Source organism: Phalacrocorax aristotelis, chromosome 2 (assembly GCF_949628215.1).
Source record: "Phalacrocorax aristotelis chromosome 2, bGulAri2.1, whole genome shotgun sequence".
NCBI classification, from domain to species: domain Eukaryota; kingdom Metazoa; phylum Chordata; class Aves; order Suliformes; family Phalacrocoracidae; genus Phalacrocorax; species Phalacrocorax aristotelis.
The window spans coordinates 112,389,870-112,407,372 of NC_134277.1; the positions used below are offsets into that span (position 1 = coordinate 112,389,870).

At 38.5% G+C, this 17,503-nt stretch overlaps 1 protein-coding gene across 9 annotated transcripts in view; it reads right to left on the bottom strand.

Annotated features, from left to right (window-relative positions):
- The window catches only part of PTPRM (protein tyrosine phosphatase receptor type M), a 495,513-nt gene that overhangs the window by 153,848 nt on the left and 324,162 nt on the right, over window positions 1-17,503 (bottom strand). For all 9 annotated transcript variants that reach the window (XM_075084712.1, XM_075084711.1, XM_075084710.1 and 6 more), the window contains one exon: window positions 6,384-6,516. In XM_075084712.1, coding sequence (XP_074940813.1) covers window positions 6,384-6,516 — 133 coding nt within the window. The remainder of the gene's footprint in view (window positions 1-6,383; window positions 6,517-17,503) is intronic.

A 17,503-nucleotide genomic window follows, 5' to 3' on the forward strand; every position in this document is an offset into this window, starting at 1 on the left:
TGCTGGCTAGAATTATTTTGGTGGTATTTCCCCATGTGGCAGAGGGAAAAATAAGAACTGATCCTGTAACCCTGTTATTTCTGCCCACGTGAATGTCACAAAGAAAAAAGTTGGAGGCCTAGTACCACCATCTTGAGAAATATGGACCCAATCAGTCTTCCCTGCATCGTCTCTTGCACAGCCAGATCCTCCACCCAGACATGCTCTGCATGAGCACGAAGTATAGGAGCCCTCCAGCCACACTCTTCTGCTTTACATCTCTCCCTCCCTCAGTTATGAGCCCCACTACAAGCCGGACTGCAACTCTCCAAAATGGGCAAGTTCCAACCTAAACGAATTCCATATATTGACTGCAATTAAAAAGAGGCTGGAGATCTTAAAACATCTCTGGGCATAACGTCAAGTAGCATTCACATGTTGGTAAGATAAAAGACTGAAAAGAACCATGTAGGCATTTGTCATTTTTACAGCACATGCACACAGCCCTTTGACTATGGAGGAAACATGTAAACAGGCCTTGCAAAGGACTCTAACGTTAACTTGCCTCTAGCTACATGCTTCAGGCATCCCTTTGAAAACGAGGCTTTCATCAAATTTTCCCTCTCATCTTCTTTGTGTGAAGATGTCGTTAGAAATATTCCCAGTTTTTATTCCCGTTTTTCTGATGCAAACAGTATTGTTCAAACACAAGAGGCTAGATACTGAATATTTAATCATGTGGCACATCTGCAAAAATGCACACCTGTTAAAGTTGAGTTTTAAAAGGTATCTAAGAACAGAGTAAGAGGAAAGCTGCAAAAGTTATATGCTGCTTCCACCAGCACATACCCCATTGCCTTCAGTAAGGAGCACAGGATCAGGTCCTATCAAAGCAGATCAACTTACCTGCTCTATTAGCAAGGGGTTGTTTTCTGGTTCAGTTGTAATTGTATCTCCCCCTGCCCGTCTTTTCAGAATTACTCATTCTCTCACTTTCATTTAGAATCTTAGGACACTGCCAACCCTGTTCTTGCCATATGTTGCCATGACGGAGATTTAAAGTAATTAGTACAAATGTTCTCATACTTCTAAAAGATGTATAATAATTTGAAAAACAACAATAAATACAATTAATCAGTGAAGCACTGCTGGTACTTATATGCAAAATTCTGCCAAATATGTTATAAATTATTCCTTATTGAAAAAATGCTGAAAATTCAGGAGCTTTAATTTGTGTAAATGCCCCATTAAAAATTTGTATAAGATGAGAAAAATTAAAGTCTCAAGCTCCAGTTATTTTTATATTGTTACAGTTGTGAGATTTTCCATATGAAAGTCCTTGATAAGGATCCCTGTGGTTTTTGACTCTCAAGAATACCAGACACTGAAAATAAAGGGCAAAAAAATAAATTAAAGACCTACAGAAATGAAAAGTTTTAGATTTGCAAGTCCTCAGGCCACATGCAAAAGCACCATTCATGATTGAAAAGATTTAGCTTTTTCAAGAAGTATGGACAAGTTCCATTTTACTTCCTACATAATATATACAAACTTACTCTCTCTATGTATGAAAAGTCTTTTTCTGTTAAAGAGAGTGACCAAACGATGTTGGCCAACCTTGGCCAAATTTTCTTCTGTGCATGGCTTTCAGTCACCTCTCACTAGAGAGGCTATTTTACGTCAATAAACTTTTTCTGTGCACAGTGATAATATAAAGCACTTTTATACCCTTCAGGACTGGAAACATAAATAAGTTTCATAAATACCACCTGTAGAATAAGGCCCCACTAGAAAATTTATCAAAACCAACACAGCTGGCTGTAGGAGGATTGTCCCACTAGAAGGGAAATCTTCTGGAACTGTGTAATTACCACAGTGATTTCTTTCACTGTCTCTCTTCTGTAGCTGGCCTACAGGGAAAAACAAGGCTCAGGGGTAGCGCGGGGAGATGTCTGATTTTCCTTCAGCCCTATTGTCTCCAATTTCTATCCTAACCGCTTGAAATTGTTGGCAAAGGTGTATTACTGAACAGCCTGATTTGCTTTCAGGGAAGGGGACTGATGCATTCTCAGCCCAGCATTGCACCGAGTGCAAAAGCCTTCCTTATCCACTGCCCAAAACCAGGGTCTCTGAGTTAAGCAGGTGCCACAATTACATACGTTAGAAACTACTGGAAGACTCGGGCATGGAGACAGCTGAAAACACAAACTAAAGATAGGCAAAAGAAAATAACTTCTTTATGGAGAAATGCAATGATCAGAAAAACTCCATTTCACAACTGAAGCAGAAGACAATATAACTAAATTTTAATAACCACTTCTTTACTGCACTCCCACTGCAGCAGCAAGATGGCAGCCCCAAAAAGAAACAGCTCCCTGAAAGCTGCTTATACTTTTAAGCAAACTTTGGACCAATAAATCTGACTTCTCAATTTCTGCATATTTTTTTAAACTTCTCTGAAAAAGAATATAAAAGTAAAAAAAAGGAAAAGAGAAAAGAATAAAGCAGTAAGGTTCTGATTTTTCCAAGTCTTGATTTAATTGCTATTACTTTTACAAAGGTTGTGGGGACAGTTCTCTCATTTTCACTGCTCTACTTTAAGTTAACCAACAGGTGAACTTGCTGCTTTTTTCATTTTTTATAAAGTCCTATGCAGGTATATCAAAGACTGGCAAAGATCAAGGGCCTTGTCTGAGATTTAATATTCAGGATCAGATTAAAAATCCACTTTAATGTGGAGCAATACTGTGGAAACACATGTATTGGTTTCCACCAACTTTGTGTTACCTGTTATGTGAGAGATTCAGAGCACACTGAGGCGAGGAAAGCCTACTGACATTATTCTGACTTCACAAAGAAGACTCATCTCATTGATATGACCATACTGGAATTAGGAATAGCTTGCAGGTTCCTAGTCTACATTACATGACGTCTTTATGCAGGAATGTGGTTGAATGGATAAAGAAAAGATAGAACAGAACAGATAAAGAACTCTAAACAACCAAGTGGGGAGAAAAACAAGAAAGCACTAAGAGTCTTCCCTTGACCCAGGTGACAAGCATACAAACCTGCTTTGCTTTACTCGAAGACTGAGTGTCCACACAGAAAATGTTTCAGTGTCCATGATGTTCCTACCCTCACTAGTGACTCCATACCGTACACTGAATAGTTAGGCTGCCTAATCTCTCTGTTTCTAATATAACCACTTCAGAAGACTGCTATATAATGAAATTAATAATGACACCTAATGACTATTGATACTTGCAGAACTTCTCTACCTACTGGATATGGTCCATAGTGACCATATCCAAAGCATGTCTGTGCTGCACTGAAAACTGTTTTGAATGTTGGTCTTGCTGAATTAAAAGTCAGAGGCTGATCTGTTAACACCTGTGGTGCCTGGCACCAACCAAGCAAAGAATGGTTGCTGGATGAAATGAGGTGGCTATTAAAGGAATATGTTGGACAAAGTCATGGTTATCACATACAGTAAAACTGCTTTCCAGATCTCTTGACAATGGAAATAAATGGTTTGAAATTAAGTTAATTATGCACTGTGAAGCCCCAGAGACAAAGTAAATTTGATGTACTGGAGAGATCTGGAGATCAAGTCTACATGGACCCATTTCCATGAAAGAATGAATAACAGACAGTATATGCCTTGGGATACGCCTTGAGATAGTGGAGTGTCAATGGGATATTGCTGTAGGCAACTGCAAGCAAGACAAGTTTCAGAGCACATGGACTCGGCATGGTGAAACCTAGCATTGCAGCGCAGAGAGTCTGAATGTAAGAGTGCAGAGATGAAAGTGGCTCTCCGTGGAAAGGTGCCACTGAATTACAAGGTGGTATTTTATTTTTCACTCAGATGTTTACTCCAGGAAAACTCCTGATAAAGTAAGTGAAATAAAATGATCAAGTGCAGTAGTCAAATGACACTCTAGCTTGATAAGATTGTTTCACAAAGTAGCACCTAAAGTATCATAAAACTGCAGAAACACTACAGTTGTACTAAGCTTGCAGAATGATTTATACATTTTCTTCAAATGCATAATGTATACACAGTAACTGAACCAAGGTGAAACCATAGGGGCTCTCAGCAGCGTAGTGAATTAATGCACCAGTAACAATCTATTGAATAATCGGTTCATCTTTTGCTTAAGCCATGAGTGTAATTGTATTCAAGACCTTCTATGCTACAGCATCTGCTTTAGGGGTCTGGGACACAATATACCTACCTCCTGAAACTCTCATTAAAGCCTAGTCACATCCTGTTACACAGATGAACCATTCTTACTTTTTAATATTCACTTCAACTCATTCCACAGTTTGTTTTGTTCAAGGCTGCAGCATCATTCTGGGATATGTTTAAGTTATCGGTATCATTCTTTCTGTACTACACAATGAAATTGTATGTATTTGGTAGCAGAGTTCCTGGACTTGTACTTTCAATAGTTTCATCTCTGTCATAAGCAGATTTAATCCAAACCCCAAAGAAGCTCACATAATGCACTTTTTTTCTAACAACAGAACTACTATGAATAATAATTACTGTGCTGTGGTAGACAGAGGAATCAAGTATCCTTCTGCATTAACATGCAAACACTTAGGATTCGAGTCTTCCTGCCTCTAACAATTAGATTATCAAAGAGCTTTTCCCTAGAGAATGAAGCTAGAGCTGGTATAGCATCCATTTAGCCAGAGACCCTGACACCTTATTTTCTTTGAAACTATCTGGATCATTTTGCGATGCCCTCCCTTCAAGATTAAGAAGACCTTGTTTCCCTTGGGTGAATATATTCTACCTTTGGTGCAAACATTTAAGGAGAGGCTTAGAACTGGAAGAGAGAGTGTGATGAATGCTGGTTAGGAATTGTGTGAAGAAGGATTGCCCAGACAATGTAAGAAGCCTTCCTCCCTGCATGCCAAGTGCTGTGTCTGGCCCTAGGGAGGAGTTTGGGAGTTCAACTCTTCAAACTGAAAGTATGAATGATACAAGAATTCAGAAGTGGGAAGAAAAAAAGTACTGCAAAGTCAGAACAGATTTTAATTCCGCTACACTGTACTCTACTGAGAAGATTTGGTAACCGGGTTAATTTCATTGCCCCAGCCAGACTTACCCTGGGGCTTAACTCTCAGTCTCTTCTGAATGGGAGCTTTTGACTGCTCTACCTACCTCTTGTCTTGACCCAGCCCTCAGCCCTGGCCACAGCTCACCTTTCTCTGCACAGAGCTCTTCTAACTCATGGCCCTGCTGCTGTCTTCAAGGAGAGCGGAAAGCAGCTACTTCTGTTGCCTGCCCTGAGGCACTGTCAGGCAGCTGCCTCCTTAGCTGTGCACCTCCACTGTTCACATTCTGGAAGAATTTCAGGCAGCTCAGGGTTTTGGACTATCTCAGACCTGCCAGACTAGTTAACACACAATTAAATCACATAGTGTTAGGATGAGCAAAATGAGGCCAAGATTGCTCTCAAAGAAAAGGGGATAATACAGGGTGAATGGCAAGGAGGTGAGGGGTTATGGGACAGTAAGAAGACTGTGGTAGATATGGAAGAAGAATTCATGACCCCCTTTACACAGCTCTCACACATTTCCAACCCCACCTCTGCAGCTACAAATCTCACATTGCTCAGGATACAACCTAAAACCTTAATTCTATTTGCTGATGAATTTCCCCCAATCTAGACTTCTATCATCACATGGATTTTTTTCTTACCCATGTCACCTCCCTAGCTATGAGATATTTTTCCCTCTGTTATTTTTCCATTTACAGTGTTGAGAAGGGCAACCAGGTTTAAAAGCCTTACACTTCTAACATAGCAGTTTTCAAATTATATTCAAAGCAAAACAATCTCAGTGCCTGTGTGTGTTTAACCAGCATTTGGAAACATTCAACACTACTGCAACATTTTCATTTGTTTTCAGGGAATGAAGTTTATGCAGAACAATTAAGACGCCATTCTTAGCGCAAATTACCTTAGCTCTAGCTCCTGTTTGAGGATTTCTTTTACACTCAAGAATGAAACTACATGTAACTTTCAGCTGAGCTGTTGAATAGAGTGGAGACTCACACTTTCAGGACAGAGATACTGTTCCATTATTAGAGTCCATCATGCAGTACTAATGCATAAAGTGCTAGAATCATTAACCTCGAGTTGTTTTTCTTCTAAAACAAAGCCACAAACATTAATTCAAAGAAAATGCTGTGGGATGAAACAGATACTGTGGTTTTATAAAAACCCAACAAAGCTTTGGGGGTGGGAGGGAGCGGTACTTTAGTACATAAATTCTGTGGGAAAGGGCACTCAGGTGGCTGGATACTTCAGCCAATACCAAACTGAGAACTGTTGCAGGAGATACTGTGATATGAGTATGTACATAGAAAACATGTATTAATTGCTCACCTTTTCTTCATTATCAGCACAACCCCCAGAAATATAATGACGAACAGCAAGATGCCTGCAATGACCCCAGCAATCTTAACAGTATGGTCGGTCTGCTTCTCAGGCTCTGGGTCCGGTTTTCGAGTGGCAGCCCCTATGGTATCAGTAAAAGGAAAAGAGGAGAGAGAAAAAGAATAAGGATGTTATTTTTTTGATGTTTATACATTTAACCTACTAATGTCATTAGTCTTATCCAGGGCCAACAGATATCAAGGCTTGATCTTCTCAGAAAAAAATCCTGCTTTCATATGCATTGACAGGAATATAATTCTTCATATTATTCCACATTCTGCAAGACCACAACACAGGTGGGGTACCACTGCCAGCCCTGACTGTTTTATAAGAGCCTCTTCACAGATTCACAAATTTCTATATTATTATTATCTGTGCTGGCTCCCTTTTCTGTCTGCCATTTAGAAACTTGCTAACAACACAATAACTAACCTAAGCCTTTATCCAGATTTGATTTGCTGGAACATTCCTCAATTATTTTTCATAAATGAAGCTGTAATTCCATAACATATTAGCTTAAACACCTGGAAAAGTGAGATAAGCTCATTTACCATGCATTTTACCCACAATTGTTTTTTACACAATAGACTTTTTTTTTTTTTTTTTGCCTTTGGAAATCTAAATCTAGGTCACATCTGGTAGGCAAAAAGACTCCTTCTAAGCAATTTATTCACAAAGTGGGAAGCAGCTGATGATCACACCACTGGCACCCACATTTAATATCTGTTTAAATGAGATAACCAGTGCCTTACAGCAGCTACTGTCTTAGCTCTTCCAGCTTCTCCATTTAAAAAAATAACATCGTTTGTACTGTTTACTGTATAATGTGATGGAACGTCAAATCCACGTCTGATGAAATATCCATTTCCTCTACTAAATGAGTTCAGGATGAAAAATGTTAAGGAAGCAACATTCAATTCACTAAACTGATTCTATTTTTTTTATGGACTTCCATTTTTTTTTTTTAATCAAAACATGACAGCATTCATCATTTGAGGCACCATGCTATAAAGTGGACACAGGGATTTATGGATCACTTTCCTGCTATAGCTTTTTTGGGAAGGGAGAAGGAAGAGTAAAGCCTAAGTGAAGTGTAATATTTTAAGACCCCATTCTTATCTCAGTATCTGGGTTACAGAGGATTTTGAAAGTATCAATTACGTTTACTTGTTTCTTCCCTCCTTTTTGTAGAAAGAAAGCAAATTAGTGATCAATTTACATGCAGAGATATTTTCTGAAAAGTACAATGAAAATATTTCCTCTCTGAGAAGAAAATGTTTCTTCTCAGGTGAAACCAGGATATTCTAAGATGGTGAATACTTCTGAGTGCCCAGTTACACTTTTGCCCTACGTCTTCAGAACTCCTTACTAGGAGGAATGCCAGGAAAACCTGGCAATTCATATTGCTGCCAGAAAAGGTGATAACCTTTAATCAAAATATATCTAGAGCTAACTGCAGGAACCAGGTTCTTCGGAAAATTCTGGCCATGGTACTTTGTGCTAAGTTAGAGAACATGATCTGCTGCCTGTCTCTGTGCCCAGTCCCACCAGAACACTAGTTCAACAGCGATACACTGCATTGCTACTACACAATACAATTCCAAATCAATAAAATTCTTACTTCGTATGAGTTAAAGGGAACAGAATCTGGCTCTACATTTTCTTCAATGCAGATGCATAGATTTCAGTTATAAACCTTGTGTCATATATAAATAATTTTGTTAAACTCTATATTGCTGTAAGACGTGTAGAGTATCTTCGTGCAATAGGCAGCATTTGAGTTGAACTTGGCAAACAGGAAGCAGTGCATCAAGTATGATGCAAATGGTAAGATGTGATAAGGGCTTCACAGTCCTCTTTTCAATCTAAAACCCAAGCAAGAAAGCAAGCAAAGTCAACAGCAAGCAGCACCTTTTTAGAGGTAATTTCTAAGACTGGTTCTTCCAAAGAATACTCTTCATTATCTCCTTCAGGCTACCTCACCCTACTGGAATACTCATAGGTAATGCCTTCTTGAAAACAAATTCTGCCTTACGGCTTCATTCCTTTCACTACGAGTTCCACTCATAGTTTTGGGATCATGAATACTGCACATTAAAAGTAAGTGAAGGCAGCATCGCTACATTTTCACAAAGAACTCTCAACTATCCAGCGCGTTTTATCTCAGTGTCATTTCTCTCTTTGATAGCACAGGCTCCTCACTTCAGTGGAACTAGCTAGACTTACACTATGCAGAGGAAATAATATCAAAATCATATTCAGAGCACACACATTTTCTGCATATCATGGATTGCAACTTTCACAAAATGCCTTTGATGACAAAAGCATTACCATCCTGGGAGTCATGGACAAGCTGGGGAATTCACTGCTATTGCAAATTCTCCAAAGAAAGCCTAAGGAAGAAGAGATATAGAGCCTAACATCAGGACACTGAAACTCCCATATTGCATCATCTGTTGATTATTCAGTTGAGGGATCGTCCCGAACTGTCTAAGAAAAGTGCATATAATGTCACCCCGAGTTAAAAATAGAATGAAGCTTCCCACCATGATGGACTCAGCCTGACTCAGAGATTGTCTTAAACAGTAAGCATGATGTTTGGCATGCCGTTTTAAAACTCCTATCATTAATTATTATAAAACCCCAAATATTGGCATTATGTCAGCTCTCCTTTAGTTCCATTCAGAATCTCATGCATTCCCTGATAGAATCTTGCTCCTTTCTTGGTGTCTGTGGGTTCAAAAATCCACTCAGGTATATGAAGCAAATTTGCCACCTTTCACCTTTCTTGAGCATCCCTTGAGTCTTTTAGTATTAGAAAAGCTGGATCAACTTTCTTCATTTTATTTAATACTGTTTATTCCTTTAACATACCTTTTTTTCTACACCAGGATTTTTAAAAATTGGTGTGTCCTACCCCATTCTTTATCCCCCTTAGCATTCTGTTTGGTTGTATTTCAACATCAGATGGACACAATCAACTAGCGCATTGTTTATAGTGAAACCTGCATCCCTTTCTTTAGTGCAGTGCTCAATTCTGAACCCTTTATGAGTTAAAAGTCATTCAAATTTACCTCTGCTGAACACTATATAGCATTTATCAAGACTGAAATTTGAGTTGGCACTACCTCTTTATTCAATTCGCTTTTGTCCTGCTGAAATTTTTCAGAGTCCTGTGTGAATTCTGCTAAGCCACATCACCAAGCATCACACTCAAGAGCTGCTGCCTCAACGCTGACTCTTCCATGTATTTAACAAACACACTGTACAGCATATAATATGAAAACCTTAAGTGCGTGATTTACAATAAAAGCTGGCAGTTTACTTCTCTCTGGTTTCTGCATGATAGGTAGATTTTGATCCAGAGTAATATTTGTCTCTCACCTCATAATTACTTCTTAACTGACTTTTAACCTATAGCCACACAGGCAATTGCACTGGCACCATGGGGAGAAAGGTGAACCGTGTGTAAGGGGATCGAAGCATCTTGGGGCAGTAGTTCTGAAATTCATTTTGACACTTGATAAACTGCAGTGTCAATTTGTGCTTTTAGTTTTGTTTATATGTTTTCAGGACAGGTTTGGAAAATTACTATTCCAAGTATAAAAAAATGATGGTGCGGTCTCTCTTTTATTCTGCTGTACTGACACATACTGAAAAAAATTGAGTGAAATGTAATCTTTCTTTACAGAAATAGTGTTAACTGTACACTATTGTATCATGACATTATAGCCCTGGTGTTTTATTCCAGTTATTATTATTGTTTTAACCAGTTTGTCTGACAGTAATTTTTAATTTCCTTGATCACCCTAGAGCCTTTAAAAATGTATGGCTACAAGACTAGTAGAGTTCTATATCTCCAATAAAAAGTCTGTTTTTAACGACAGACAGCATATTGTTTCCAACAGCTGAGCTAAGCCCACTGCATTTTCCTTACAACACTGGACCTAATGACTTATTTGGGGGTTTTTTTTGTTCATTTTACCTTTAAGCTTTTGGTTCTACCCTTGCACACAGAAGCCTGACTTTAAACCTTGCACAATAAGCTCACTTCTGTTTTCTTGTTGTGACTGTCTGGGCTAATGGAGTTAGAAGAATCAAGGCCAAACTGACACATACACTGTGGTCCACCTTTAGAAAGGTAATAGGTCAGTAAAGAGTGCAGGACAGCTCAAGGGAGCTGCTCAGAAAGTAAAAGGACAAGGAAATATTTCCTGCCCGTTTAAAAAGGACTAAGGTGCTGACTTTGGAAAGTCCTTACCTGATGAGAACAAACTAGAGTGCTTCCTGCCAGAAGTGAAAACCAGAGATACACTTACAGATAAACCCCAAGGTACCACAAAACCCAGCAAAGTTTTTCCACAGGCTTCCTGCGCTGAATAAAGTGGAAGGCAGCAACACTGTTTGGTTCCATACCCTTAGTTATTTACTTTTCGAATTAGTATCAGTGATTTCGATTTTCCTTTTACTTATTTACTGCTCATTCTTTGTGGCTTTCCCTACAGCAGCACTTGAAATGTGAAATATCTTTTTTTTCCCTTCACTTAGAAAAAATGGCAGTCAGCTGGCCTGATTTATGGCTTTTCCTCATGGGTCCCATTTTGTTCAGTACTTTGCAAGACCCAGTGATAATATTTTTAAGTAGTATCCATGAAACATATAAAGATTTTATTTCACTTATTTTTTACTCTCAGACCTATTCCATTAATTTTTTCTTAACATTGGAATCTCCTTTTTCTGAAGTTTAGTGATTACTCGGCCACTTCTTGGCATCTTACCTCCTCTTCAGATTGAGAAGTGAATGATAGTTGCTAATATTTAGTCTCTGCCATACTGTGAACTCTTAAATTATTTCATGCAGTGAAACTTCTATTTCGGTACCATGGGTTAGAAGACTGGGTAAAAAAAAGTCTCTCTTTTTGAAGCATTTCTAGTTCTCATCAGAGATATACAGGTCTGGTATTAGTATTATAGGAATAATTTGTGCTTTTTGGTAAATGGTTCTGCTACCTCCTCAGGTATGGAATTTCCCTTTCCTTTCTCACTCAGAAGGCACAAGTGCCATGTTATTTATCAACCCCAAAATTTCATAATCAACAATGTCCTGTAGGTAGTTTATAGATAAAAAAGTTTAAGAAGAACTATTCCTCATTACAGTGGAAGCTAAGACTACTTGCTGAATGAACTAGCCAAGCAAAACAGTATTCTTTTAACTTACATGCAAGCATTACCTTGTTTTTCAAAACCAAGGAAAATATTCTTCAGTAAAAGAAATGGACCTCTACCAAGTTGAACAAAAACTCTCTCTCCTTCCCTCTTTGTAAATGAACAAAATTTGGGCTTGCTTTTCAATGTTTATTAGTCCCTTCCAAAAAAATGTAGTTAGAAATGACTGACCACTGTACAGAAAAGAATGACCAATAAGATAACCCTGGCTCAACAGCCTAAGAGCTCCTAGTTACACTTTCAAAGAAAGGAGTAAGATTAGATCTGTTAGTACTAAAAACTAGCTATAGATTGTTTTGTCTAAAGCGATCTTTAAAAAATCCAGACATTTCTCCTATTTGAGTCAACAAATAATCCTTTCCTTTCATTAACTAGACTGGTTTCATTTTATTTCTCCCACTCAAGGCTGACCATCGTTGCTGCCCTTTTTACTTCCTTTCTGCAGCTTTAAGCTCTCAAAAGGTCCTTGCTTGATAAGTCACTTGCAAGCCTTTCCAACTGTATTTCATTCACAGGTGTTCCAGTGACTGATGTGATGGCTAACCTTACAAGGCTTTAAAGTAATAATACAGTTAGTCCAGATCATCCCAGTTTCCAGTCAAACTTGAGACTAACTTGCTGTGTTAGTAACTAGCCTACGATTTATGTTTTTTTTATGCAGGCAGTGCGATTCAACTATCTCATCTCAGCACCTGCTTTTAACTTATTTCACAGAGTCAGGAAAATGAAACATTATACCTCTGTGTGATTGCTGCACTGTGATCAGGTGGTAGAAATCATGCAAAATGGCACGAGGCAGAAGGGAGACAGAGAGGTGTTTTGCTTCCTTGGAACACCCATAACTAGGATTCTATTGTCCCTGCCACAAAGTAAGAAGACTGAAAAGATCAGAGAATTTGGCTTTAAAGACTGCCCACACTCTCCAAGGACAATACAAATGACAAAGGCTACTATCATTATTACTTTCTATTATTTCTATGATAGTAGGATCTAGAAGCTCTGAATCAGACTGGGAGCTCCACTGTGCTAAGAACAGTGCAAGCACACAGCTAAGCAACCCGTGCCACCAGAAGCATACTAGCTAGCTGAGCTAGGTCGTAATAGGCAGGTGTAGCAACCGGCAAATACCCCTATGAAAATGCATTTACAACACCCAAATAAATGAACACTTCTCTCTTTCCTGCTCTTATAGCTAGCTGGTATCACTCAGCATTACCAGTTAGTAACACAGTAGAAACAGATCTTCAATAGTGGTTTGAGGGACAGAGTAATGTTTTTATGGATGACGTTGATTAGGGTGTTCCAAGGAAGGAAGAAACATAAAGGTTCATGAACATAAAGGTAGGAAAAACAGAGGTGCCAAAAATAAAAGGCTGGGTTAAAATGCAGTGTGACAAAATAAGGAAGTACACAAATATGCCTGTGCTACTGGTATGAAAAGAGGTGCTCCACAGAGGTAGGCCCTTCTTACAAATGTCAAATGATTAATTCCAATTAGGATACTCCAATCCTATATTACAGACTGCAAAGTACACCTGAATGGGGCAGTAGTGAAAAATGTTGTTTCCTCCGGAAGTTTCCTCAGCATTTCTACCCCCGTATCCCTCATGACTGCAGAAAACTGTACCCTCATTTTTAACTCTGCGGCAGCATTACTGGTGTTATGAAAAGACAAGCCAGCCCAGCATGCTTTTTATTTGAGTTTCAAGTTCATTCCAGATGCCAGGATTTGTGACTGTCTTGGAGAAGACCCAAAACACATACGGATCTGTAGATGAAATGAATTACCACCCTGGCTAGTCTGTTTATACTGTAAGTGACTGGCATTTGGTCCTCATCTGCTAGCCAGCATGTATTCTTCTAACAAAGTCTTTGTTTTATTACTCCTGGTAGAACTCCAGCTAAGGGAGAAAGTTCTCCCTCCCCTTCCTCATTGTTAGCTTTCAAATCAGTGCTCCTAGTTCTCTTTCAAAACTGCACTCTTTTTTTTTTTTTCCATATGGTAGAAGTTACAAGGTGGTGTTGGGCAGGGCGTAATTTGTGACAGAAGGTGGTTTTGATCAGTATTTTTTCAGTTTTCTCTCTCTAGCCATGCCTTGAATGTATTAGCTTTGTAAATACCGCAGAGTAGGGTCCGCTTTACTTCTCTTTTTACAGTATTTTCCCCTTTCTGTTCCTGGTGTCTTTTGCAAATGTTCATGTATAAACTGCTTTTTCCATGGGGCAGGGATTGTGTTTTTTTTCTGTTTTGTTGAGCACAGGACCCATTTAAGAGTTGAAATCGATGTATCCTGATTTTCCATACTATAAGTGTTAGTGCTCAATAAACCTACTTTTCAAATGTCTTGGAAAGAGGGCAAATAGCATTTATACTTTAGCAGGACAATATCTTCTCTGTAATTTATAAGCATTGGTACAATACCTATTGCTGTGACCAGATCTTCCTTTCCTAAAAAAAGATTTCTGAACTTCCATAAGACAATCATGCTGATTTTTAAATGCAGGAAAAACCAGCATTGTTAAAAGATCTATGCTAGGAAAGGACCATCAAAATAAGGCTCCACTGTGTAACAATAATTATGAATTATTAATTTTGTTTGTGACATTCTTTACAAAAATGTAAATATAAGCGACAAAGAACTGCATGAAAAGAAATGCAAAGAACTACTCCACTGATGAATATGACTCATTTAACTGACTATTAAATGAACTGTATCTCTCACTGGTGGATGATTCATGTTGGTGCATGTGAGCAAAAAGACTTTTTTTCTTAAACATCTGTGTTTCTGGTTGTCAGGAATAATAACATTCTTTACAAAACGTGCCTAAAACAAATAAAGTTCTCAGTTTGACACATATCTTTTGGTCACATCACAATCTATTTTTTAACAGGATTTTAATCCAGAGTCCTAAGACTGGATTTTTCTGAAGACTGTGGTTTTTTTTAAGAAAAAAACTTACAAGAAAACAAGCAAGCCCTGATAAACAACTCATTTGCTCCTTTGCAACAAAACCACCAACCTTTCTGATAGCTCTTTTTCCCTTTTCTCTTAATCAAGGAAAATTAAATAATTAAAATTCATTAAAATTTTCCTCTCCAGTGGACACACAAGTGCCCACTGGCTCCCACTGAGGGTTGGAAGCCCTCACTCATGCTGGAAGAAAGAAAGTGTAAATCCTCACACCTTCATAGCACTGAGATCATTAAGGGATGTTGAAGGGATACTCAACAGCTATGCCACAACCAGAAATTAGCAACAAGTCTAGAATACACAGACACAGTGTGATCTCCTTCTTGGAAATAAATAATTTCCTAAGGGAAAAATACAAAGTCTTTGGAACCTTAAGCTTTCAAATGGCTCTGAAAGGTACTCCCCCACACTGTCGTCTATTTTATGAAGAAAAAAGTACATATTTATAAGTACTCACTCTGTGTGGCCAAAGAAGTAGCCACAACGGAGCACATCACAGACCTCTGTGTCAACAAAGGGAAAGGTCATGGCAGCATATTTGAAAGACAGACCCTGCCTTGGAAATAAAAGATGAAAGCTTCTTCTGACTACTATGGAAAGAAGAAACTGGGCTTCTTTACCAAACTGCTCTCTGACTACCCAAACACAGCAAAGGTCAATATGATTTCCAATATGAGTTGCAGCCCTTTCTTCTACAAACAAGAGAAGTGTGACTTTGAAGCCTGAAGAGGACTCTTCCCCCTTTAGGGGATGTAAAATGTGGTTTTGCTAGTACTCAGCCTCCACCAGGCAGGGAAGATGTGAAATCAGGTCAGAGTAATTTTTCTGGAGCTGACCTACTCACGGTGAAACTCAGCTACAGAACTAGATGTTCTTGGCATGAACAAACACAACTGCTTTATTTTCCATCCATGAACGCAAGGGATCACATCCACCACGGGAACCGAGTAACCTGAAGTTACGGGTAGGAAGTAGTGGGGTGAGGGAGGTACTGTCTATCTTCTGATCTTGCTGCCACTGAGGATTTACTTATAGGAACACTAACGAACAATTCCAGATGGGAAGTCAGTGAAGACCTGGTTACTTTGCCATCAGGAGGAAGGAGGGGTGGGGCAGACGGACAATGTAGCAGAGGAATCTCAGTGGTAGGTCTGCACACCCATGCATTTTTTGGCCTATGCTGCCACTGGCGCATAGATGAGGCTGACATTCCTAGTGATTTCCACTACCAGCTTCCCTCCACATTGTACCCCTTATGAAGGGTACTTCAGAAATCCTTCAAAAGCAATCACACTGTCAGAATTTACTTATCATTACTCACTGCCTACCTCTTTTCTTGAAGGAAAGCATAACATAGCTCATTCTACTCAAAGATAAATGGAATTATGCATGCAATGATGCACACAGAAAGGTAAAAATATATTTGTAATAAATTTTACAAAATCCAGGAAAAAAAGACATTAAACTTTTTTTTAAAGCATTCCCAGAGTCCACACTGTTTTGAGGCAGGAAGGTTGGCTAGAAGAACTGGAAAGGAGAATCAGCACAAGAAAGGAAAAAAATAATTCCACAGAATTCTAAATCTGTCTTTGTGCCAATACAGTGCAGCAATTCTTTTGTTCACACTTCAGAAGCATTTACAGTATTGACAATAAAAAACCTGTCCAAACTGAAGCAATGTTAGATGAACCAAGATTCTAGTACAGGGACAAGAATAGACTAGGCCTCCCCTGAATGGTTATCACTGATTTACATTTCATTTTTCATATATTTCCTGTAGGTTTTAGGGGTTACAGAAAAATCTCCATCTGTCCTATTTGATTAAGAATGCCTTAAATAGCCATTTTTGTCATCAGTTCCTTTCATATCGCTTTTAATTATTGGCACATTTACTCATAACCAGAAGCTGTGTTATTCAATGACAGCATACTGAAAAGTACAAAATATAACCATTTTTCTTCAAAAAGGTTTCAGGACTACTTTGTTTGCTTCTGATCAATGACAATTTGCCATTTTTCCTCTGTTTCCCTTTGTGTTTCCAATGTGAACTTAAAAGACAAAACAGAAGCTGAAATGACTGTATTTCCCCTCTCGTCGGCTTGAAGCTATGTGAGACGCAACCTGCACTCACTTTTATGCAAAACTGTGACTCAACTTTCATTTGCATGGGAGTTTTCTGTTTACACAAAAGCTTCCCACTGGTCAGCAATAACAGAAAATCAGATGAAGAGAAGGAAATGAAACTTCAAAGTTTCAGGAAGACTTGAGAATGTACACATGTACCTGAGTGTCTTTCCCAGAGCTCTAAGACCATTGGCTCTTGCAGTCAAGCTGCCATTACTGCAGAAAAGGACATTTTCAATATAATGCCTGGAGAAGCAGGTGTTAAAACCCCATCTATAACTACAGTCATGGCTTGCATAGTGTTGAGCTATTACTCCAAGCAGACAAATGCAGATTAGATATTTATTAAGATTTCAGTTATTTCAAGGAATCTAAACTGAGTGAATTGCTGAAACATTATTTTTCCCAAGGTAGTATGTTCTGTCTTTTGATTAAAGCCGACAGTATTACTCTCCTCTTTGCTGTACTACACTAACCGTAACACGTTTTAATGTTCACCTATACATTAACACAGATGTAATCCATGTAATATCGCATTACACATTTGTTAAACTCTCCAGTGATACAAACACCAGATTTGCAGTTCCTAAGAAGTACAGGTTATTTTACCCACAACTGTTCCCACATTTTCCTTCAAATTAAAATTCTAATTGCTTAGCGTTTTATGAAAACAGTCAATAACTACAGATGGGAAACATTGAAATTCACAGGTTTTTTTAGTTACTAATTATATCTGAGTTTCTCTTC